The sequence below is a fragment of the Agelaius phoeniceus genome, chromosome 2, assembly GCF_051311805.1.
Source record: "Agelaius phoeniceus isolate bAgePho1 chromosome 2, bAgePho1.hap1, whole genome shotgun sequence".
NCBI lineage: Eukaryota > Metazoa > Chordata > Aves > Passeriformes > Icteridae > Agelaius > Agelaius phoeniceus.
Window position 1 is genome coordinate 41769846 of NC_135266.1, and position 25647 is coordinate 41795492.

General features: G+C 38.3%; 2 protein-coding genes across 4 annotated transcripts in view; one reads left to right on the plus strand and one right to left on the minus strand.

The window, feature by feature from the left end:
* The window catches only part of UGGT2 (UDP-glucose glycoprotein glucosyltransferase 2), a 75220-nt gene extending 63910 nt beyond the window's left edge, over positions 1-11310 (plus strand). The window contains exons 32-39 of one of the 2 annotated variants that reach the window (XM_054652360.2): positions 2064-2162; positions 3304-3388; positions 3843-4025; positions 5258-5418; positions 5702-5816; positions 8346-8462; positions 9424-9568; positions 10501-11310. In XM_054652360.2, coding sequence (XP_054508335.2) covers positions 2064-2162; positions 3304-3388; positions 3843-4025; positions 5258-5418; positions 5702-5816; positions 8346-8462; positions 9424-9568; positions 10501-10523 — 928 coding nt within the window. In that variant the 3' untranslated portion in view covers positions 10524-11310. Of the gene's footprint in view, positions 1-2063; positions 2163-3287; positions 3389-3842; positions 4026-5257; positions 5419-5701; positions 5817-8345; positions 8463-9423; positions 9569-10500 lie in introns of those variants that run through there. The other variant, XM_077173553.1, reaches the window with a different exon arrangement.
* Positions 11311-13257: 1947 nt separating this feature from the next.
* Positions 13258-25647, minus strand: part of DNAJC3 (DnaJ heat shock protein family (Hsp40) member C3) — a 31126-nt gene continuing 18736 nt past the window's right edge. Inside the window, exons 7-13 of one of the 2 annotated variants that reach the window (XR_008535881.2) lie at positions 24746-24865; positions 22857-22962; positions 22641-22761; positions 18743-18875; positions 17845-17993; positions 14043-17441; positions 13258-13688 (exon numbers count right to left, since the gene is read on the minus strand). Coding sequence is in view for 1 of the 2 variants with exons in the window: in XM_054652373.2 (XP_054508348.1) it covers positions 17284-17441; positions 17845-17993; positions 18743-18875; positions 22641-22761; positions 22857-22962; positions 24746-24865 (787 nt within the window). In the remaining variant the exon portion in view is untranslated. Of the gene's footprint in view, positions 13689-13736; positions 17442-17844; positions 17994-18742; positions 18876-22640; positions 22762-22856; positions 22963-24745; positions 24866-25647 lie in introns of those variants that run through there. The other variant, XM_054652373.2, reaches the window with a different exon arrangement.

Here is a 25647-nt window from a genome sequence, read left to right on the forward strand (position 1 = left end):
TGATTTTATGTTTATCACCATTTATCCACAGATGATTTTACTGTTCCAGTGTAATAGAATCACAGAGTGTTAAGGGTTAGGAGCAGAGCACCCTTGAAGATCATCCAGTCTCAAACCCCCTGCCATGGGTAGGAACACCTCCCACCAGGCCAGCTTGTTCAGAGCACCATCCAGCTTGGCCTTGAACACTGCCAGGGATGGGCCAGCCACAGCCTCCCAGGGCAGCCTGTTCCAATGTCTAACCACCCTCACACTAAAGAATTCCTTCCTACTATCTAACCTAAATTTCCCCTTTTGCAATTTGTACCCATATTGACTAGATTCAGAGACCTTCCCAGACTACTATGCTACAACTCTCTAAAATTTCTTCCACCCTGGATCCACATTACTGCACAAAGGTGCCTCCTCTGAAGAATGATGTTAGTTGAAGGAATTTTTCATTGACTTCAAACTTCCCACTTCTAATTGGCTGTGTCAAAGGATGTATGTGCAGAGATCAAAATCTTGACTCCCCCTGAGAAGGTTACAAAGCCAGAGATCTCTCAGCCTTCCAGGTCTTGCCTTTTATCACAGTGGCATTCATCATGCTCTGAGCTTGGCTGGCCCAAGGAAGCCCCTCATGCAGTGAAGTTTATTTGCTCTTCCCAGTGATTCAAGGTTGTGGCTCAGGTGCATGATTTGAGGCTGTCAGCCTTTTGCCATCTAGGATCCTGTCAAATACCCTTCCTTTTTGTTATCCCACAATGAAAAGAATATCCACCAGCACATTGTTCACTACAGGAACCCACATGTGCTCTAAAATGGGAGATGTGTATACCACTTTGCCCAAGCCCTTTCATACCTGAGCTGCCCTTCTCTATCTGACTACTTTTCCCATATGACCTTAAAGGTCAGCCCAGCAGTTTTGGGAAATTTCTGCTTTCTCTAAAGCTTTGCAGAATCAATATTTTCAAGATCCTTGCATCAAACCCTGATTTTCTCTTTTCACATGTGATGGCTGCTTTATAAAGAGCTTGACACTCTTTCAATCCTGCTATCACTAAATATTAGACATGGGACAAAAAGTCAGGAAGAAAGGAGACAGACTACTTAGACCTGTGAGCTGCAGTCTGTTTAGCCTGTGAGGGTTCAGTGCTGCTTGAGAGGTTGTCTGTCTTCTTTGAAGATGCCACACCATGCTGACAATGCCACTCCACTGATGTCTCTCTCTTTCACCATGCCTGAGTGAATAGAACATGGGTTTCTCAAAAGATTATTCACACCACTTAAACACATTGCAGCCTCTCAGCTATTTCTGAGCTTTCAGCTTTGTATCAGTGGAGTGATCTGAATTCTTTTGAATACATTGGAGATCTGAGACTTGGCTTAGTTGCTCTTAAAGATTATGAGGATACCTATTTTTACACTTTCTAAAGGATACTTTTAAAAGGGATATAACCAGAAGAAAAAGTAATAGGGTGACTCATGCAGTCTAAGTGTGTGAGGAATGACTCATCTCACAAAAAAGACTATTGAGGTAAATTTCCAACAGTATCAAATGGCTTGATAACCATTTGATAACTGTAACCAATCTGGCTCTGCAGTTCTGAGATCTGTGAAGCAGTGCCTGAGGGAGACTGCAGCCACCATCCCCTGCCTCTGTGTGCTGGAAGGCAGCTGATTAAAAAAAACCATCCCTGGCAGACTTTGGTATTCAAAATAAGCAAAGAATGCTGTGCAGCAGAAACAGAAACCTCTGTACAACATACCTCAAATACATAGGTTAGCATCTAGGGAGAGGAATCAGAGTAATCTGAAGAAGAATTCAACAAGTGTTACAAAAAACACTGGGGAATCCCATCACCACAGACCTCTGAAAGTTATGAGAGTATTTTGGGGAAGGTTATAACTCCTAAGCCAAGGCATGTGCAGTGGAAGTAGAATCCAAGTGTATTTGTTTACTGCAGGATGTGTATTTCTTTTGTGTATTTTTTTTTTTGATTCTCTATGAACTTAATGATAATTTAGTAGGACTTTTTTCTGCAGAATTTTAACTTTATATAATTATTTATAATAATTCTTAGATTTTCAGAAGAAATTCCAGCCGATGAGAAGGAAAAGAAAAGTGATATTCTTAACATTTTTTCTGTTGCTTCAGGCCATTTATATGAACGTTTTTTAAGGTAAGGAGAGGTAAAAAAGGAAGCAAGAATTTCATAGCAATACTCCACATTTTCTTAATAAAACCAAGCAACCTAAAGAAACGGACTTTTTAAACAACATCCAAATAATAAATTTTCAAAACTGAGAAAAGTTGTATACAGTGAGAACTAAAGTAATCTTTAAGAACAAAATGATTCAACGTATAGATGTTCAAAAATACCATTATTCTTTGAATGTCTTTCATGTATGAAGTACAAACATAAAAGATGAAGTTCAGCCTCTCTGTATACAGACACAACAGAAGTGACTTCATTAGAGTTGTGTCTGTTTGTGTTTCATACAAAGTGGATTTACTACATGGACATATGGCCTTACTTATCTCAGTGTCCTTTCAATAAGGAGTGAGTGCTTTTAAGGAATTCTTACAGTGTTGCCTGATCTCTTCACAACCATCTGTGTTACTTTTTTGATTTGAGCACTGGTGATTTGATGGCTGAGTCATCTGAAGTTGGAGCACTGTGGTTCTTTCCTTCAGCTTGCAACCACCTTCATAAAGGGAAAGACACATTTACTTTAAAGGAGAAAAAGTAATCTTAAACATCATACTTGCTGCTTTGTCTTATTTTCGAGTTCATTATGTCTTGATTTTAAGGCAGACTTGACTTCTTGTAAGGCTGTAAGTCACTGCTTACACCAAACAAAGGGCACGATAGTGAAAAATAATTGAACCCAAAACAGGGATTCTTAGTTAAGGGTTTTCAGAAGAGGGTCTGACTCGAACTTTGCTTTTTTTCTTTTGAGCAACCTGTTAAACTCAACCAGTAGATTCTAAAATAAGTTATTTCAGTGGCCAAGTTAATATTTAAGGTACTAACCATTATCTGATTTAGTCAGTCACCTCTCCTAGAATAAAACATGTTAATAGATCCACTTTTGAAATTGTTCCTTCTACTGTTGCTTAGCCAATCTGGATCAAATAAGGCCATCTCAAAGTGCCCTTGAGCACATGCTCTTTAAAGCTTTTAATTAGAAGTAGATAAAAATTTCTACTTAAATTGGGTTAAAGAAATTATACTTAGAGTTTTAGTACTTTCTAAGTGCAGTTGAAATTTAATGACACGTGTGTATTTGTTTGTTTATTGTAGACTTATATTTCCACAGAATAATGATGCTTTCTGTCCTGCGCAATACAAAAACACCAGTTAAATTTTGGTTTCTGAAAAACTATCTCTCCCCAACATTTAAGGTAGGAGAAAATTCTTCCTCTTTTTTTTTTTTCTTTAAAATTTTAAGTTATTTCTTTTGAATTGCAATTGACTAATTATATAATTTAAATTAAATTTTCACAGTGGAAAATAATCCCTAAATCTATTACCTAGCAGTGTTAGGTATAAGGCTCTCCTCTTCTGGGACTTGAAGCCCAGTGATACATGATAATAATTTATTCTCTTTTGATAGTCTCCAAGAGCTTGCATGAAAGGCTATTTCTATATCATAGAAATTATATGTCTATTCTATCCCTCAGTTTAGCTGAGGATACTGCTAAAACTAAGGGATCATTTTAAGTAATAAATTACATAGTCAGTAAGGCCAACACAGCTGCAGCTGCCTTGCAGCATTCCCTTCTTTTCCTTATGAGTCCTTGTGTGTCTCATATATGTGCACCTGATGGATTTTTGTTCTTCTTTTTGTTCTTCCAGGATGTAATTCCTCACATGGCTAAAAAGTATGGATTCAAATATGAGCTGGTCCAGTATAAGTGGCCCCGCTGGCTTTATCAACAGACAGAAAAACAAAGAATTATCTGGGGTTACAAAATTCTTTTCTTGGATGTTCTTTTCCCTTTAGCTGTGGATAAAATAATATTTGTTGATGCTGACCAGGTAAGAAAAGACAATGGCATATTACTGTATGAGGAATTAATTTGGGCTTAAATTGATCCAGTTTCATTCTCTGTGGTCATTTTATTCAGATGTTGGTCTCTGTTGCAAAGAAAGACTGTTGCAATTGTACAAACAGAACCAATGGTGTTGCAGAATGTAGATGTAAGAATTTCACTGGTCTTCAGTTGTGTGACATTAAGAGTTGTCCTAAATTGTCTGTGTGGAGAGACAGGCACCTGGAGAGATGTGTGTGATCTTAAAGCTGCATTTCACTGAAAGCATATTGGAGTGATTCCATCTCTGGGCTGATTGTGAGAGGAATTCTCCACTATGGCCAGTGTCTGAGGTGATCTGGACCATTTGAACAACTTCTAGATGGCTGAAATTCTTCAACATTAATCCTATCTCTGTTTTAAATTTGCATGCAGTCCTTCATTCAGGAATGAACGTTGTATAATGGTACTGAAAGACAAAGTGCTGTCACAGATGAGTTTATTACAAGGTTATTAAAAACCTTGAAGCAAATTCTGACGTATTTTGGTCCTTTTCCAAAGCTCAAGAATAAATTAAACTTGGGTGTAGCAATGCAGACTGCAACTCCCTGCAATTTCATCTGGATACACCATCTGGGAACACTGATTGTCTGTCCTGACTACTGTAAGGACTTCTCTGTGCTCCCAAATAGCTGTAACATTTTTTACCACTGATAAATTACGTAAGTGGGGTTTGATGGAAGAAGGATTGATTAACAAATAAAGGACATGTGTAAAATGTCATTAAAACCTCTTTTTTGAAAGGACTTTACCATTAGATACAAGGATTTTTCAAATGATGCAGTAATTTTGGAATGCCCAAGGTGGGTAACAAAGAAGGAGGATTCTTTAGAAGGGACATGACTGGTAGATTTCAAAAGTTATGTTTCTTAATTAAGGCATTTTGTATTGGCCAACCAGAAACACTGGTCTGTGAATTTAAAAAATATTGCCAGTTTTATATAACTTATTCAATAAATGTGTTACATTTATTATCACAGATGGCCACTGTTAATAACATCATAAAAAATAATAAATAATTTTTGGAACAATAATTTGGTAACTGTCTCCCAGTGGAATAGTTTATTTATACCCCACTGATGTAGTGTCTGTAGCTTTTTTTAATAAAAGTTAAACATTGTGAAGCCTGCTGCAATCCCTACCCTCATAGAAAGAGTAGTAAAGTCTATTCTTGTTTAGATTGTGAGGAGTGACCTGAAAGAGCTCAGAGACCTCGACCTGAATGGAGCCCCCTATGGCTACACTCCTTTCTGTGACAGCCGCAGGGAGATGGACGGGTACCGCTTCTGGAAATCGGGATACTGGGCTTCACACCTGGGCAAGAGGAAATACCACATCAGGTGGGACAAGCCCTTGCACACTGCTTGTGCACTCTGGGAACTGGATTGAAATCTGGGTGTTGGTGTTGGTCACTGAGCCATTCAAGAGCTATTCTCAGTAAAGGCAGGAATTCTGCTGACATATTGATTTCACTGTTTTATGGTGGTTTCAGCCACTTAATAAAGAAAAATATCCCTTCAGGATGGGAACATGTTTTATTTTCTCGTTATTTTTATTACTATTGTCAAAAAGAGGGTGACCCCCCCCAGAAATCTTACTACTTTGGTTTTTTATTCGTTTTAGTGCCTTGTATGTTGTGGACCTGAAAAAGTTCAGGAAGATTGCAGCTGGAGATCGGCTTCGGGGCCAGTACCAGGCTCTTAGTCAGGATCCAAACAGTCTGTCAAATCTAGATCAGGTATATATGGTTTTGAGCAGTTTTGGGTTTATTTTCTTTCTCAATATGTATGGAATATCTTGTATCTCAGCATAAATGTTACATAATTGCAAAGCTGTTTGCCATTTACTGCTGTTTTAGCCTATTTTCAGGAGTGCATATGAACACAGCTCAGAAAACTGCTGATTTTTTTTAATTTAAAAATGAGATATAACCCCAATTACAGAACTTTTCACCTTTATTTGTAGTTGTTCTGTGTGCATTTATGTTTTTCTGATGATAACCCTATATTCTGATAATGGTAATTATATTTGTGTTTACCAAGAGCTTGTTTTCCTTTTTCTTCTTTTTTTCCATTAATGTAAATTCAATTTTCTTCCGTAAGTTAACTGCAAATGCACTCTGGTGGTTGTTGTACATGGTCACGTTGGAGTGGCTGGAGTTTGTCTCACTTTGGGTGAACCTCAGAAGGCTTCATAAGTGAGATTGTCCCTGCTTTTGGTGTTTCCCTTGTGGAATTACTTAAGCACAGAAGATTTTTACCTGCCCCTAGCAGCAACAGGATCCTATGGTAGCAAAGCCCACATTGCTCAGTGCTTTTCTACACCCCTGCTCTGCAAGCAGGTTTCTCTCTTACATAAAGACATTATTACTACTTGCATTTTTTTCTCCAGAAATAAAAGTAAAAATTGAAAATAGGAGTTCTTATGATACTGGAGAAAGAAAAGTGGGAATACAGCTACACTAAAAACTCAGACCAGACTGGACACCTGGAGCTGGCACAGCCTTCAGCTGTATGTTAAGAGCAAAAGGCTGAAATAACAGCAGCAGTCAGAGTTCACATCTTTCTGGACAACAGAATGAATTCCTGGCTCTGATCACCCATGCAGAGTCCTGATGTGATAGAGCTGTGTGTTCTCCAAACACAGTCTTACCCACATGCACAAGGTGTCTTTCTGAAAGACCTTTTACGAGTCAGAGGTTGCAGGGTTTTCACCATAATGCTGGTTTTCAGAAAATTGGTTTTATCTAATGTTCTCAAAAAATTAAAACTTCTCATTTTAAGATTCTTATATTTCCAATTACAGCTTTAATACATGATAGCATATATCTCCTATTAGCCTGTTGGATCAAATCAAAAGCCACTTAAGCACTAGATGTTAAGGTAGCTAACTCTTGGCAGAATGGAATTGGAATTACTTTGGAAAGTGAATATTTCAAAGTAGTATTTTCATAATAATCTGGTTTGACCATATTGACAGGAGCTACTTGCTGTCTTCATTGCTTCTTCTTACACAAAATACAGCAATACTCCTAGAAATACAAACCACAGTGCAATGTATTGGAGACCTGGAGAGCTTTCATCTACTGATAAGGATGCATTATAACTCTGTTATTACTATTTTTGTTTTAAATACCTGTCTGGAGTGCTCACTGCTCTTCTCAAAGAAGCAGCAATCCCAGCTCTCTGTTAATCTTCCAGCAGTGCCATCTTCATGGGTGGCAGTTAAGGTTCTTAAACCACAGAAGAGAAGTAGATAGAAGGGGAAATGATGATTTTAACTGCAAAGGAGAATAAGTATAGAACTCCTAGGGAGAAAAAATGACACATCATAAAAACTAGACTTCCAGTACAGTAATTTTGTACAGAGCAGTTTTTGTATTTATTTTTTTTTCATTTACTTTAAATCCTGAAACTAACAGCTGATTTTCTACATTTTACTGCATGTAACAATTTTTAAATTGACAGCTTCTAAAAGTACTGCAGTAATTCAGGAATTGTGATTTCATTTAGAAAGTCAGAGAGGCACAACAGAAAACCAGTCTCTCTTCTTTTGGAATTGAAATGGTGGTAAGCAATTCCAAATGGTGATCAACTACATTCCAAAAATTATAAGTTATAAAAAAAATAAAGCATTTCAATTAATGCTGAATGTCTTGGCTCTCCATATAATTTGATGTAATTCTTTGGTACCAATGTCTGTATTTCAGTTAAATTATACATCTTTCATAATGCAGCAATATGTGCCATTTTATTCTGTCACATTTAGCAGTGTGACTTGGCAAAATAAGATGTGACTAACACTTGAGTGCTGACATTTATTTTGAAATCTAATGTAAGGTTGCACACGTGAGGGTGCTTACCAATGGATGTGCCTGTTACTGCCCCTGCTCTTTGCAGCTCTGGCCAGAGCAGGTGCAGCCAGCCTGAAACCTGCCTGAGGAGTTTCTCATTTATGAATGCTGTTCTCTGCATTCTGCCAGATCTTGGCCCAGAGTTTTCATGACAAGATTTCCTGACTATGTAATAAAGGTCAAAAAAAAAAAAAAAACCCCTAGAAGTAAAGTAAGGAACTGAGCCAGAATAGCAGTTTAAAGCTTTTCCTTCTCAAGCTTGTTTCTGGAATCCATTTTCCTACAAGTCAGCTCAATTCATAGTGGCATAATTCTGTATTAGATGTTTTTTGAGTCAGAGTTATTTTTTTTTTCAAGGAATGGAAAGCTGGTTTCTATTCAATGCTAATTTATGATTTTACAAAATTTGTACAGGATCTTCCCAATAATATGATTCATCAAGTAGCCATTAAGTCTCTCCCTCAGGAGTGGCTTTGGTGTGAAACCTGGTGTGATGATAAATCCAAGAAAAAGGCTAAAACAATAGACCTGGTGAGTTGATCCTGATTTAGATGAGTTGTACAGATGAAAAATTTTGCTGTGATTTCTGAGGCATTTCAGGTTGAATGTGTTTCATGTCATGTAGCCAGCCTTGCTGGAAGGCACTGCAACATTGCATCCCTTCCCCTGAAACATTTTCTCCAGAGACTTCTCCCACTTGCTCTCTACCAAATCTGCTTACATTAAAGCTGAAATCTGTACCAAAAAATTCAGTGTTATCTCTTAACCAGATGGGATTGAGGCTTTTCATGCCCATACATGTATTTTCCTTATAATTTTTCCATAGTCAGCCAAGTTACTGGAACTGTGACAAAGTGCTGTTACCTGTCTGGGCACTATGGGCTGCTCTTGTTCTCCCCACTAAGAAGGTTCCTCCAAAACCTTAACATTGTCATGGTTTTCTTGGTCTGTTTCATTGCTATAAACAGGAGATAAAGCAAAGTTTTAAAAGCATAATGCTCATGACACTATCCATGTTTAGGAAGAAGAAAGTTTCTTTCTTTGGGAATAGAAAGAGACAAAAATCTTTTTCCTGTCATTATTATCCCCATCCCATTTTTCCCCCATTTAGATTTTTTGACAACACACATACACTATTTCTGATGCTTTAGCTATAATTTGAAAGGAAAACTGACAGTTGGAACTTGGTGTGATTTTTCAGTATGCAAATAGTTTTCTTTGTGTCCTTACAGTTGTTAGAATGAGTTAGTTTGTGCTTTGAAGACAGGTGCTCTCTGTTCAAAACCCACATCAGGTTCAGTTTCAATGTGCCAATGTCAATCTTGCATCTCCTGGGCAACTTTGTCTAAATTTTAGTAGTGTTGTGCCAGCCATGTCTGTGCTATGCTGACAGTCAGCAAAAAGAAAAGTATTTACAATTCATTTGAGCTAAATTCTCTGAAAAGGTGTTATTTTCACATTGGCTTTGTTTACATCTGTTTTAACCTTTCAGTGCAACAACCCCCAAACCAAAGAACCAAAACTAAAGGCTGCTGCCCGGATAGTCCCTGAATGGGTCGATTATGACTCTGAGATCCGAAACTTAATACAGCAAATTGAAAGAGAGAAGAAAAATCTAACATCATTATTTCAAAAAGGTAATTTAGATGCATATTCAGCTGTTAGCTTTTAAAAATAAAATATCAGTCTAGTTGAAGTTAAGACTGGGGTCAATAGGTACAAATCTTGTATTTGTGTAATTTCCCTTGTTGTTAGAGAAATGGTGTGGGGTTTGATAGTTGTGTGATGCTTCTTTCCACAGGAGTTACACTGACAGCAAACCCTCTTGTTTCATGCCAGAATCTAAGAGAAAGCTCAGTGGTCCTGTTCCTGCACCTCAAGCACAACCAACAGTCACATTATTTTGGCCACAAATATTAAGCACATTAGCTTAGACTTCACTTGGATAATCTAAAGCTCATGTCTGTTAAGCAGTTGGGGACTGAGTATTAATTTGCCTCTGCATCTCTCTCTCTCTCTCTAGGTTTATCTATCCAAGCCTTTTTGCACTAAATTCTATTTTAGTTAGTTTGGGGTTAAGGTTTGGTTTTTTGTTTGTTTGGGGGTTTTTGTTGTTGTTGTTTTGTTTGGCTTTTTTTTTTTTTAACTAAAATTGTTTTCAACTAAATAATTAAATAACATGAAAGCCCCAGACAAACAAAACCTAAAAGCAGAAAAAAAGGCACAAACACATATGCAGGACTCCCAGTAAGACTTGACTTCTTGGAGTAATGTAAAACAAAATGAAAAGATTATCTGAGCTCTCAAGGTTGAAGAAAAAATGAGCAGATAAATATTTATAAGTCTTGAGTGGAGGAACAAATACACTTTTCCTTTTAAAGAATTCTTAGTGGGTTTTATTCTTTGTGAAAGCTTTTGGTCAGCTTGTAGCAAGGCTCCAAAAATGAAGTTCATGTTCCTGAACAGACTGATTAGCAGGAAATGGAAAGTAAAAGGCTTTCTCCACATCTTACAAACCCAGGCACTGTCTGTGTGTAACTCTTTTGTGTATTTTTCCCTTTGGCTCCAGGGCTCAAGCATGATGAACTTTAGCACAGCCCATGACCAGCAATGGTGACAGCTCCAGAGTCTTCTGGGAAGGACTGAACAGAATTTACAGCTGTTACATTGGCACTATTCGCAGCATTCTTTAATGTGAAGTCAAATATTTTATAACTTAAAGTGTTATTTAAAACATTTTAAATGCAATACAAAATGAGAAATCCACAGGTACTTGGGGGTTTGGGGTTTTTTAAGTGGCATGGAGCAGCTTTCCCAATGGCTTTGTTTTTCTTTTCCTTCTCTAAAGTACAGTTTGCCCAGAGGACTTTGGAATATAAAGGAAGATTGTGTTCAGGACTGTCAGTCCAGGGGAGGACACACACATTAAATATGTACTTGAAAACTGTTTTGTGCATATTCCATGCATTAGGCTACTGTATTTAAATATCAGAAATTTTGATTATATGCCCATAGTTTTGTCACTCAAGAAATGCTGTGGTCACAATAAAGAACTTCATAAAATATAAGATGTCTAATTTAGACCATACAAAGATAACTCCACGTGGAAGCTAAAGCAAGGAATGACAGTCTTCATTTATTATGCAGGATTTCTGCACTCTTATTAGAGATTTTTAAAACTGATTTTTGATTCTTAGGCTGCTTTTGGCCACTTAGTGTGTGATAAAATTCCATTATGGTTTTGGTTGAGGTGATTTTCTGACCAGCATACATTGTATCAGAAGGTCAGTACCTGAAAGCTGCTTCTACTCACTTTTGATTATCATCATTCTGTTTATAACTGAAAATAATAAAATACATGAGTATTTTTTGACTATCAGTGGTGTCTCCTGTAATTTTCTAAACCTGTACTCACAAAACTGTTGCTTTAATGGGATACTGACATTTTGATCCCACAGAAATTGCAGGGAACAGTTCTTAAAATACACATACTTGAAAATGGGGAATTTGTGTCTCAAAGTGAAACCTAGTGCCTTAAATACACACCCTGTTGTTCAGGCTGTGCTAGTTTCAAAATAGGATTGCGTGAGACCACACTTTCTTATAGGAAGCCTTCCAGTTTAAATGCTTGAATTTACACAAGACCATGTAATTAGCTCTAAGTGGGTGAATCAGCAAGGATTGCACATTATTTTCCATAGCAGCAAATAACTGAATAAACAATTAGAGAAATGAAGCAGATTTTGTATCCACTGTCATTGTCCTCAGCTGTTGGTTACTTACCATTTCTTACTGTAAGAGCGAGTATTTAAAATCATGTTGCTGATATTTTTCAAGCCATATTACTAAGGAATGGGAGACATGCAGATTTTTTTACAGCTCTTTGTATTCTCTGTGGTTTTACCTTTATGTATTTAGAACAGTTCTAGCATGTCGCATACAGGTTTTTAAAAGTCTGTTGAGAGATTTCCTTTTTATGAAGTACCCAATGGAGTATTTCCTGTGCAACCCAATAGCAAAAGTCAGTAAAGCCTAATGTCAGTTCCCTTTATGTCTGACCCATTTCAGTGCAGGAGCTGTTTTGTTATGCTTGTTCTCTTAATTACTGTGGGATATCATGCACCATTACTAAAAATTCCCTGCATAACAAGGAAGTAACTGATTTGCCATAGCAGAGGACAAAAACCCCCAAACCATTATTCAGCTGTTTGCTGCATTATTTTATTTTATTTTCAAAATATTTTTCAGATTTATACTTCCATGCTACTGCCTGACTCTGCAGCAGCATTGCACACGGATCTGCCTTGGTATTCCAAGCTTGAAGCATATATTGGAAAACTTGCTTTAGGAGAGAAGTTAAAGGTTTTTTAAGAAACCTTAGTTCTCTTTAATTATGATTATCTATGTGAGCATGTTCTGCAATATAAAAAGTGGATAATTCATGCACTGATTTCATGTTCATTTTCTTTGTAGCATCCTGTTCTTTTTAAAATTGGTTTACCTCTACTGGCTTTAAAAAAAGAAATGGTTCTTTAAATACTATTTCCTTGAGATTGCTTAAATGATTAGAATATAATTTTATAAATGTAATTTGCTGGAGATAATTTTGAAGATGTAAAAGGTTTCATGCTGTTTTCTAGTGTTTTCTATATTTGTACAAAATGTTCTAGTTGGTTTTTTTTCCCTGCAAAATACTAGTTTCAAAGAAAGCTTTTTTTAATATACAATGGTTTATAAAATAATAATAAAATAAAATAAGAAAGGTCCCACAAACATATTCACTGCTTTTTAAAGATCTCTTTAAGGCAGCACTTTGAGTCATTAGCATGCCTTAGTCCTAAATCCATGGATTGTGTATGTTGTACAAAGTATTAAAAGGTTCCTCTGGAGAAACAAAGATGGATTATTTTCTGCTCTCCCTTTTTGTATTACACAATTACCATTCCCTACTTGGCTAATAGAGCCAAAGAAAAAAAATGGCAGCAAGTCCTCAACTGCCTTTCCTCTAAAGTGTTTTTGCAGGGAAGCAATAGCAGTGTTCAAATCAAGGCATCTGCTGTGAGGTGAGATGTAGAGGTGCAGAGAGAGATTGTTTTTTATTTCCAGTCTTTGTGCTCTGCCCTGTGAAAGGGATGAAAACACATGCTGCTTTAGAGTGTTGCCAAAACATGGCACAACTCAGGAAATAAGCAAAAGAATATTTGAACTATTCAAATGAAAGGGTTTTACAATTTATATTCCTATGACAGTGTCTTTTCTATGTCTTGATCTTGAGATCAGGTGGTAAGTTTAACAGAAAATGAACAAACCAGGCATTAGTGCAGTATTGTTGATGAGCCAGAGCTTTATTTAGTATTAAAAATATTTCTCAGTAATGTTCCTTTTAACCCATTCCCTGAATCAAGTACTTGCCTTCAGTCTGAGATTTCATGGAATCACAGGATACCAGATTGGAAAAGACCTCAAGAATCACCTGGTCCAGCCTTCTTTGGCAAAAGCACAGTCCAGGTAAGATGGCTCAGCACCCTATCAGGCAAATCTTACTGTTCCAACACTGGGGAATCCAGCATTTCCTAGGGATATTCCAAGGGCTGGATGTTCTCACTGTGAAATCAGCACTCAACAGAGCTTCTACAGGTGCTGCATTTAACTTCTATACAAGGTTCTCCTCCACACAGAATGTGGCTGCTTCCTTCTCTTCCTGTCCCCCACCTGCAGAAGTGCCCTGTGCAGTCCTGCACAGCTCCAGCTTCAAACCTGAAGAGCAGCATGAGGAAAGAAGGGAAGACAAATGCACAGCTATGCTTTCTTGTCATCATAAATATCTTTATTGTGAAAAATACCATAAAATAATTCCCACAGTTCTAGAAAAAACAGTTCTTGCTTTGTAGATTTATGATTCCATATAAAGACATTTTATAATTTGAAACATTTGATAAATCTCTGGCTAACTTTACTTACCCTTCTTAAAACATGAAACTGCTACTTAGTAATTTGCTGAGGGCAAAAAAAAATTATTCTCCCAATTATTTTGTTACGGCTTTATGGATAAAAGTGTGTATTACAGAGCAAACAATACCTTACAATAAGGCACTTTTAAATATAACTAACCTGCTAGGCTATCCTGGCTAGTTTCCAGCAAAGCTCCTATAAATCACGGCCCTAAACAGAAGAATAATTCTTGTTCCAAACACCAGTCTGAAAACTGAAATGATAACAAGCATTAAGGTTTGTTGTTGTTTTTTTTTTTTTTTAAGTTTAAACTAATACATTTTCTGCATATGTCACAAGTTTGAGCTCTTCAGTTGTAATTCCCTTCAAATCTCTTATAATACTGATCAATTATCATATCAGTATTTTACCAGGTAAAATATGCTCCCCCCACCTTCATTTTAAAACAAGTTGGAAACGAGTTTATTAAAACTGAAAGAACTCCACAGAGAAAGTTTGCATCTACATACAGGCCAATGATGGGAACAATGTTTCATGCACATCTCAGGGTTGACAAACTACCGGGACATTTACTTCAATGTTCAGTTACTGAACATTATTGCACTACAGACACCCACAAATAAATAAAGGCGAGTTCAGCTTCCTTGCGTGTCGCCTGCACCATTAACATTCAGCATGGGACCAGCACTTCCTTTGCCAGAGTCACATCAGGAAATGCAGCGCCAAAGCTGGAGAGCCTTGCAACATAAATGGTTTCTTTTAAACACAACTTGGTCTGGTTTCCCAGAATACCTCAATGCCCTTCAAAACAGCACCGGGGTGGTAACACTTCTTGTGCACAGCAGCTGCTCAATACTAGAAAGCCTTGTTCTCCGCTGTTGCGTTTTGCTATTGTTTCCAAAAACCTGTCTTCCAACAAAAGGAATCTATGAACAGCAATCATGCATCAATCATCTTCTACTGACTACATTCAAGCTTTTTTGTTCTTAAAATGTAATTTTCCCGTTCCCATTCATTCATTTTCAAAACGCACACTGTCCTTTTTTGTTCGTCTCTGTCCCGCTGCCTCCGAGAAACAAACCCACACTGCTCCAACATCAGTGCCTAGTATGAAGAATTTACTCATGAGGGAACATCTTATTCCTTCTCTATACAAAAAAAAAAAAATGAAACCTCAGGAAACAATTCTCTCAGCTCGAGCTTTTAAAGCTGCACAAGGGTAGTCCTTTGAAAGAGAACTTATTTCCAGCAGTCCCCTGGCACACAAGCACAGCTGTCTGTAGTCTTTACTGTGACTTCGCACAGCCCTGCCACTCCTGCATGTACGCAATCGGGCACATCGCTCACGCTGCTCATTCAATACTCATTTTCAAGCAGCCCCTGCTGGAGAGAACAAGGCAATACACAAGTGTTCCAATGGCTCACACACAACCCAGGGCTAGCACAGCTGGGTGGAGCTCACCCCTCAGGGCGGAGGGCTGACAAGAGCCGCAGGAGGACACGGACAGCTGCCCCCCACAGCTACCTGCCCAACCTTAGGTACTGCCAGCAAGCTGCAGGGGCACAGAGGCCAAGCCCACGGGGAAGCAGGCTCCTCACTGTGCAGTCAGTTCCTATGTCTGAGCCCCAGCCCCTGAGAGCTGTGCCAGCCTTGAGCGCTCTCAACAGCCCTGAGCATCTCCAACACTTTGAGCCAAAATATTTCCAACAGGTCACAAGCACAAGTTGAACTTGTAGAAAGTCATTCAACTTAGTGAACATCCAACACTGGAGTTTAAGAGGCTGCTGTGGTGGTTTTGTACCATAAACCATTAGAAATCACCATACAACCTCCTCAGTTTGAAGATAAATTTGTGAACACTGACCTTTAAAGTGCTGTTGAAAAACATTTTACAAAGCTGCATGGCCTCACAATTATATTGGTGAAGTACTTGAGGCAGGAGCCAAGGGTTCTACTTCAACAGCAACTTCATCTACAGTAAGAAACCCCTCCCTTTCAGACTGAAGGCCTTATTTGCTAATTTCATTTGTTTTACTGAGGCTGCTTAGGTTTTCAAGTGCCAGGAGTTGAAGCAAGAGAAGACTTCTATCAACTGATTATTGTTTTCCAGTTAAAATCCAATCAAGAGAACACTGATGAACTGTAATTCTTGCATTCCAAGAAAATGGCTGCTGATGAAACTCAGTAATTATGTCAGTAATTATGACAGATGCAGTTACAGAATGAGAAGACTCCTCACTCCTACCAGCTGCAGCCCTGGTAACACCACACAGCGCATTCACACAACTCCAACAACTACACCAAACCCATTTTAAGTATGTGCATATAGAAAAAAATTAGAAACAGACTTTTGGCTAGTGGGAAGTGAGTCCCTCTTTTTGCACACAGCTGTCTCTGCAGTACCGATGCTATTACATGAAACATAAAATTACTACAATTTCATGTAGTACTAACTCTCTGTTGCATCATCCAGCAGAATTGAAGTTGTATTGCATGGTAAGGCTGGAGTTAATATCACATTCCTGCAGTACACTCACATCACAACCTGTCTCAGTTCTGACTTTATCTACAGAACCAACAAATTGCTGCAGAGTCAGGAAAATGTCACATCAAATTTTCTGCTCAAATTTGAAGCAGATGTTTTGTTGAAGTGCAAACTACTCAAAAATGATACCTAAACAAACACCCAAAAATCACATTAAGAAAAGAAGCGTTCTGAAAATCAAGTCTTTCCCCCCAACCCCACCTCACTGCTGACAATTCCACCAAGGAAGTCATCCCAATTAATTTCAGGTTAGTGAACAACAAAGTGAGCAGTATTTCAGCTACAGTTACCCCCAAGCACTCTTTGTCCAGAGCAATTGTTGAGACTGGTTCAGTGCGCAGCCTCTTCCCCACCCTTGGCACTTCCATCACCAATCCAGCAGGTGGCCACTTGGGTTTCCTCTGAAAAATACTGGGAGATGGATCATTCTGCTGAGCACAACCAACAGTTTGTTAACGTAGAGACTACTGTAACTACCCTTGCCATGTTTATTAGGCTCCAATCCACAAAAATATTTACATGCATTTTTATCTTTAAGCATATACTTGAATTCTAAATTTAAAGTGTTGTCCTAAGTAGCATCTTACTGTTTTTTCCATCCGTAGGAATAAACGTGTCCTGCATATCCCACAGCAAATACATAGGCAGCACAACCCCCATCAGTGTGAGCTTGTCAAGCTCATCACAAATCAAACCCAACAAAAGAAAAAAGGAGCTTTCTTCTAGTGCAGTAAGACTCCGGGTTAAGGACAACATTATAGAAATTAAGATTTTGGGTCTTGAACAGAGAGACTTTTTATTTTTCAATGAATTAAGTAAAAAACAGCAGCAGCCACCCAGAAACAGTCTTGGCTCTAACTGAAGTGAAATTTGAATGTAAATGGTCCTCCTCCAGAACCAAAGGGGTTGAATCCTTGCCACGTGTTCCAGCTCCTGTGGAAAGGGTTGTTGCCACCCTGCTGACTCTCCGCATCCAATGGGTCCTCTCCCGCATCAAACTTCCGCCTCATTTCTGGAGGAAACAAAACCAAGGTGGAATCATGGCACACTAATAACAGGGCTTCCCCAGAGTACTTCAGCTGCTGCTATAATCTAAATGCAGTTTGCAATAGCACTTGAAGCAGAAGGAGACACACATATCCTTGACATAAGTATATCCAGAGTTGGTCAATCCTAGACACCTTCAAAATATAATTTCTATTTGACTTTTAACAAAAGTCATTGAGTCACAATAAGTACAGATTACATCTGACTTCATGCAACAGACTTGATACAAGTGTTAGTGTACTGCTTTCTCAAGATGGGTAAGGGCAGAAAGGGAAAAAGGGAAGCTGAAATGCTTATTATGACTTACACGTTTGTTTTGACCTTGATGTAAAAGAAGTAATTAAAATAAGAAGCCACTGCATCATTACCTGGGTCAGTGAGGACTTCTTTAGCAGCTGCAATATCAATGAATTTCTTCTCTGCTTTCTTTTTTTCTTCCTCACTCTGGAAGTTATCAGGGTGCCACTGGGATGCCAGCTTTCTGTAAGCTTTTATGATTTCTTGCTTTCGAGCATTTCTAGATGAATAAAATTACAGATAACTTCATTTTCTGATTGCCCAAATGCCACACTAATGAAGTTTAAAATAAACACTGAGACACCAATTAAGGACATCAGAAAAGTTATGAGGTGATGTTAACCTTCTTCAAGTGGCATTGAGGACTCTTTACACAAAACAAAGGAAGCAAGCTGCAACCTTAAGCAAAGATTCTTCACTCTCTCCTTCACCACCCATATACTTCTCTTGGAAAGATGCTACTGCCAGTGACTGCAGAATATAGTTCTCAGTCTGAGGAATTTGCCATCAGATGAATAACAAAAAACAGATCAAATTAGTTCCCAATTGGAAGGACGACCAATACTAGTTCAGAACTTTGCTTGCTCCTCATTATCAAGGGAAGTTGTTCAGTCAGTCCTTCCAGATCTATCACACTATCTGCCACAATTTTTGTTACTTTTAGTAATTCTTGCCAGTCTTATTTCTTCCCCAACTCATCCATATGACTCAGGGTCATCTATACTAAGAATTTCTTCCCAAAGAATTTATTTCCTCTCTTCTTGCTGTTTTTCCATTCTTTCTAAAGGAATTGTAAACAAATGCCACTTTACAAGCTGAACATTAAAAATTAGTACAGCAGAAGAGTGAAGATAGCAAGATACAGAACAAAAATTAACACTCAGCAGAACAAATTCAAGTGATCCGCCCTAGAAGTACTGGTTTAAATAACCATCTTTCACATCATCATATCTGGAATTAGTATCTCACCTTTTTACTCCCAGGATTTTATAATAATCCCTCTTCTGTGATTGCTTCAGCATTCTCTGGGCACGTTCCAGCCCTTCCCGAATCTGTTGGTCATTTTCACTATTGGCTTGAGCAGTCTCATAGTCTTTAATAGCTTTTATAGAAAAAGTCAATGAAAAAAGGTTTCACTACTCTACAAACTTCCAGTTAAAGAATTCAGCCACTCAACAAAACTGAAGCTATGTCATTAACATACAGAAACAGCAAAACTTTACTTTCAACATTACATGTTTTGGGAGTTTTTTCTTAAATTAGAAAATCATGGAATAGAGGAAATTCACTTTCACACATTAATTAGGTAATTTTCTTTCTTTAGGTTCATCACACTTGTGGGAAATGAAAAAGAAGGGAGGGTACCAATGTAGGTCACACCAGTCTCTGGACGTTACTACAAACACAAGGATGAACATAATGCATATCCTGGACTGGGATGAAGAAACAGAAACCAAGAAGAAAGATTCAGCAATTAGTAGTTGAAAAGCTCACTGCACATTAGTCCCACATTGTTGTTCAACTGAAGGATGAATTAACCAGAGTCCTTAAATGAATACTCATTTTTCTCCCCCAGTCTGCACTCAATCAACACAATAGAAAGTCTCTTCCTCTTTAGTGACTATAAAGACAGATTTCAGACTACCAGTAAGTTCATATTGTTAGCAAAAGGCAAATATTGGCTTTTTACACCTCTGCATGCATAATATGCAAAGTTATATTTTAGGGTTTTTTTTCCCAAAGGCATGCTCTCACTTTTATATCAAGAGTTTCATTTCTCAGGAATGAAAGGAAGAGACGACAATTTTTAAGAAATTTGAGGTCTACACTTCTTTACTTAAATTCTAGTATTATTGCAAGTGCTTAAGACACCAAGTTGATATATTCTTCAATATCAAAATTTATCAAGGGAAGCAAGCTGAAGTCTTTAATAAGACTGCTCTTCTTTCACTGTTACAATAATCCTCAAGCTCTCATTCGCAGATCCAAGTCTCTTAAGTTTCTCAAGTTAGACAAAGTACTTGCATCAGATTATTTCCAAGCAGATGCTATTTCTCAGCAGGTGTTACATTTGTTTTTCACTGTTTCTGAGCAAGACAGCAGGAAGTGCTAATGAATTTGTATTACCCAGACATCTGATACCACTGCAATCTTGTTTCAGTTACTGAAAAAAACCCCTCCAAAAAGTATTGCCAGAGCCCAAACAATTTCCTAGGCTACTACAAATCAAATGAAATTTCTATTTATTTTCATATCACAGGACACTGCCTTTGCTGCTTAAAGCATTCTGGCTTCTACTTGTATTTTTAATAATTTGTCCAGTCATTAAAAAAAAAACCCAAAACAGGAGTGTGCACTAATATCTGTGCTGAATATATGCTATCAAAACTAATAAAAGCAGTGAAAATGCAGGGATTTCATTATGCTGCTTTATTACACCAATAATGTTAAGCCCCACTGAACTTCATCTGCTTCAGGTAATACTAGGAGGAGCTAGGAGAATGTCCTCCAAATGCAGCTTAGATTGCTCAGCCTCACTGAGCACCACATCACCTACAGCACCATCATGGAAACCTGCTCAGGGGACAACTACCTGCCATGACAGTATTAGATTGCTCTTCTTTTTTTCTTAATCAACTTCTTTATTTAAGGACTGCAAGCATTAAGCACAGGGGAAGGTGTTTCAGTGCTGCACACTGCAGAAGGAATGCATCCAGCACACTCTGCAAGTACACATTGCCCTTTCCCTCTTTAATTTTGATGGTACACTTCAGTGTAGGGATTTTCCTCTTTCAGAGAGCTAATTGCTCTCTCCATCTGAGGGGTGAAGGTTGGAAGCAGGTGGAAAAGGATGGCAACTTCATGACCACAAGAAGTTTGCTATAAAGCCAGGAGACTTATTACTAATTCCTGGTATGTCAACTTAGATATTTAATCAATTCTTTTGAGTCACTATTTCTAAAAGCAGTAGTACCTCACAAGCAAACAGAAGAGTCACTGCTGCTTCTTACTGGCCTGCTATTTCAGGAAACTTCCTTTCATCCTGCTCCATGACATGAAAGGAACAACTATTTTCCAATGTCACTTTCAGTTTAAATACTTCAGTCAAATCTAACTCTCATTATTTCAATACAAGAATCTTCATGATCTCTCAAAAGGTAATCATATTGTATCTCTAAACAACTTTGCTGGCTTTGGTATCTTGCCTGAGTTTTTCAAACGGTGACAGATTAATTCTGTATGTGGAATGATGGCCAATTTCCCATCAAATATAAGTAACTGCAGACAACCTACATCCATGCCAAGACTGTTGGAGAAATAACAGAACCACTTTATGCTCTTACTGAAACCTCTACAGTAGTAAAGTAGGGAGAGAAAAAAAAGAAAACACAAAAATTAGTACGTTTTGACCAATTTTGAAACAGCAAGGCAGGTTTTTCCTTTTTTGACAAAACTTGTGCTCTAGACAGATAGACTCCTGTACTTATGAGGTATGCCAGAAATGGAGTCATTAAACATCTGTCTCCATAGACAAGCCCTGGATCTCATGTGATTATGAAGTAATTAAAACCATCTCATGAACACAGCTATACAAAGTGAACTGCATCTTGAACACTTAACAATAATCACCTTCAAAGTTCTGAATTACAAGTACTTTGAAATTTCCTACCTTTAACAGGAAAATAGGTGCCTCCAGCTTGAAAATATTTTTGAGGGAAGAATGAGAATCATTTTGCCCCTTTAAATATGAAAGTACAATTTTAATTGCTCTGGTGTTCTCTATGGCAAAGAGAAACCAGCCATCAAAAGATAAATGAAGACACCTCCAGGCAGATGAACAGTAATGGGCTGCAATGCTGTTGATGGAGGCTCTGCTGGAAGGCAGAGTATAACTACATCCACCTCACTGCTGTCAAGGGCAGGGGGAAGGCACAGGAGATGTTACACAATCTGGAGAAGCACAGTTCTGCTCAGCATGGTTCTTCACTTGGAACCAGGCTAGGCCAAGCCCAGTATGCACCAGCACAGGAAATATGCTCTCCCAGACCCCAGGTATGTGCTCTGTTTCCTTATATCCTGTAACAGGGAGGCAATTTGCCCCAGCACAAGACCAGGTTGGCTGTCTGCATTTGTGCAGGACCTTGTTAAAAAACTTTTCTTTCTTCCCATTCGCTACAGTTTGAGCCACCCTCCCTGGAGGTATTGAGAAGTGATGCAGATACGGCACTTGGAGACACCATGGTTTAGTGGTGCACTTGGCAGTGCTGGGTTAATGGCTGGACTTGATAATCTTAGAGGTCATTTCTATCACTCCATGTAATAGGATGCATTGTACAGAAACTCCATATGGAAAATGCAGCCTCAGGAATAGAATCAATTTACTCTCTGAGCAAGACTACAGAGATCATGGAAGGAGAAGCAATGGCTGTTACCTTCCTCTGCCCTCAGCACATGCTAGGGAAGAGAACAGTATTATTTCATGCTGCCATCTCAAGACATGAAAATGGAACTCCTAAAATGGATTTACATTACCCTAACTCTAATCACCTTTTACCTAAATGCAATTCTCTGACACTGCTGATTATATAAAACATCTCTGAGCTGAGTAATCTGCACAGTCTCATAAAACATCCTGAACACAGTCCACTGTTGTAAAGACAACTCTGCTGTAGATGAAACAAGTACATTCCACTTACACTAATCAAGGCAAAATTACCACCAAGTAGTTTTGTAAATCTGCAACTACCAGGGCTAATTAAGGATAACATGGTGTAGAATCAAAGTGCATGTTAAAAAAAAGCCTTTGAAACGCTGACTACATTTTAAACATATACATTAAGCATGTGCCAATGGCATAAAAGTGTACCTTCTTCATACATGTCTTCTAGCAAATAAGCTTCTGCTCTGTCTTTCAGGGCATTCACATTGGTTGGCTCCAGCTGCAGAACTTCTGAACAAAGTTTGATGGCTTCTGTAGCCTGCTGATTCTAGAGAGGCAAAAGTAAAACCAAACTCATGTAGTTGTGGAAGTTTTGTTTCATGTTTATCTTGAAGACATTTAGAGGGAGATAAGAAGAATTACCTTTGATAAGCAGTGACAGATCCTTTCTTTGGCACGAGTAGAATAAACTGGGACTTCTGGCTCAGTTTTCATTACAGACTCATATTTACTGATAGCATCTTCATACCTGTTTAAACATAAAGCGTAATATCATGAAATGTAATCACTATCTCAGGGTGTTGCATTTTATTTTAAAATTCTTAAAATTCACAGATTCTCCCATCCTTCTACCAAAGGACCTTCCCTTCAATAGCCTTAAAGTTGAGGTGTGAAACAACAGTGTAAAGAAAACTTGCAGGCACTTCAAGAATTACATTCCCATTCCCTTCTCTGTGCTGAGAGACAGAGGAGCAGGCACTAGGCCTGCTCAGGCTTATGCACAAGGTAACAACAGCAATCCTTCACAATGCACAGCCAAGGGTCTCCAGATTTGCCTCCTGTCCAACATGACACTCCACTTCAAAATAAGCATCTCCCCCACTGATACCTGAGATTGGACTCAGTTCTGTGCTCACAGTAAGAGTCCAGACTATCTGCACACTACAAAAGGTAGCTATTCACAGAGGTACAAAAAAGCTCCTTATGCCAGTTTTAATCAAGCAGATGTTTTCTCCTTTTCTTTTCACAAGTCACACAGTCAAGTGTTATTTGCTGTGAAGGCCTGAAAATGCTAAAGTTACATGGTTTGAGTGAGAAACAGATTAGAACATTTACCTAAAAATACAAGAGTGAGACTGAATTCACGGGTTGCTACAAGTTAGAGAAATGCAAGCTCTCAGACTCCCTGAAACTTTGCTGATGCTGTATTAAATAAGTGAAAAGAGTCCAAATTCTGGCTTAATAAAACTGGCATCAGTTCTGCTTATTCACACTCCTGATGTACTTCATTTTAAAAAACCACCTTGACAATATCTAATGATTTGTTCAGGGTCCTTACAGCTGGATGTCATGTGCTTGGGAACACAAAATTGAAGTAAAGCAAGAACTACAAGAATATGGAGGCACTGTCTATCATCGAACAGGGTGCATGAAAGAAAAAAAGCTCATCAGTCAGAACCACTTCTGCCATCAAGGCACTGCAGAGCTACTAAGTGGTTTTAGTCTTAAGATATGGTCCTTTCATCACAGAATAGCCGAAGTTGCAAGGAACTCTTAGAAATCTTCTCATCTAACCCCACTGCCCACACAGGGCCACCTCCAGAAATCTGCCTACAACTGTGTCCAAAATGTTTTTGTTTAACTCTCAAGTGGGAAGACTCCATAAACCCCCTGGACAACCTGCACCAGTGGAATAGAGGCAGTGTAAAAAGCATATCCTAATGTTTCAAGGGAATTTCATGTTTCAGTTTGCACCCATTGGCCTGATCCCATCACAGAACACCACCGAGCAGAGCCTGGCTCCACCCTCTTTGCACCCTCCCTTCAGGTAAATTGATGAAATCACCCTGTAGCAGAGAAGTCTCAGGGCAAACACTCTCAGCCACCCCAGCCTTTCCTTGCAGAAGAGAGATGCTCCTCACCTCCAATCTTAGTGGAACTTCACTGGACTTTATCAGTAGTTTCATCTCTCCTGCACTGGGGAGCCCAGTGCTCAGGTGGGGTTCCCATCAGTGCTGAGTAATAATATATGAGAGCTGAAAACTCCCATCCCTATGTTTGTCTTACTACCTGCTGCAGAAAGAAGTTAAGTATGCAAAAGGGACACAGTGGCATCAGAAGGAATCAGAATAGAATAGTTGCTATGCAAGTCAATATTTATTTTAATTGTAATTTGAGAGCTCTGCTCAGTACCCACTTCAACTGACACAGGCAAAAAGCATCACTTTAATCAGCTCCTCAATCAGTAAGTTGGTGCCTCAATTGTGGGTTTTTTCTATTTTTTTTTCCTTTATATAGCAGTGAATACTTACCTGCCTTCTCTGATGAATTCCTCTGCTGACTCGATCTGCTTATTGAGTTTCTTCACTTGCTTATAGAGGGAGAAGCATTGCTTATGGTCTTGGTCCAATTTCAGACACTCCCGGACCTCACTTTTCACAGAGAGGTAAGGAGAAGTGGAAAAAAAAAAAAAAACACAAAACAACACACCTAAGTCACCACATACTATGAAATTTTACCAGGAGACATAATGCAGCATTTATAAACTGTTCAGAATAACACTTGAGTTCTTTCACAGATCTCTCTCTTCATCCAAATATTAATATAAAGACCAAAAAGAGTCTTCCAAAATATACAGGGATACTTATCTGGATTTGGTTTTAATTCTTTTGTATTGTCAAACACACAAAAGATTAAATGCTACACTAATAACTGACTAAAGAGCTGAAGAGTACCTTTGAAGAAAAAGGCACTCTGTGAAAGAAATTATATTCAGCAGTTATCAGATGAATAGATAGGAAAATTACCATCAATTGTAACTCAGATATATTACAAAATTCCTACATTCAAGTGTATTTTGTGTCGTTTCAAAGAGAAATCTCAACTAAGACACAAACCTCCTTGATGGAGTCTCAGCCAAGCCTGAGGCTGATGTTTCACCGTGAAGAATGTTTAATCAGACTCTGATTAGGGAAAATGTGTGTCAAAATAGTCCAAAGTCTAAAAAAACTCAAAAAACCTCCAGAATGCAGTCATATGAAGGAATAAATGTTATGGATCCCACAGAGTCACCATAGCACAACCACTATGTCAATTTCAGGAAGAGATTACAAAATCTTATTTTGTTCCTAAGCACAGACAAAAATATCTTACAATTTGAAAATAATTAGGCCTTTAAGAGGAAGAAACTAAGGGAAGGACAACAGATAGCACC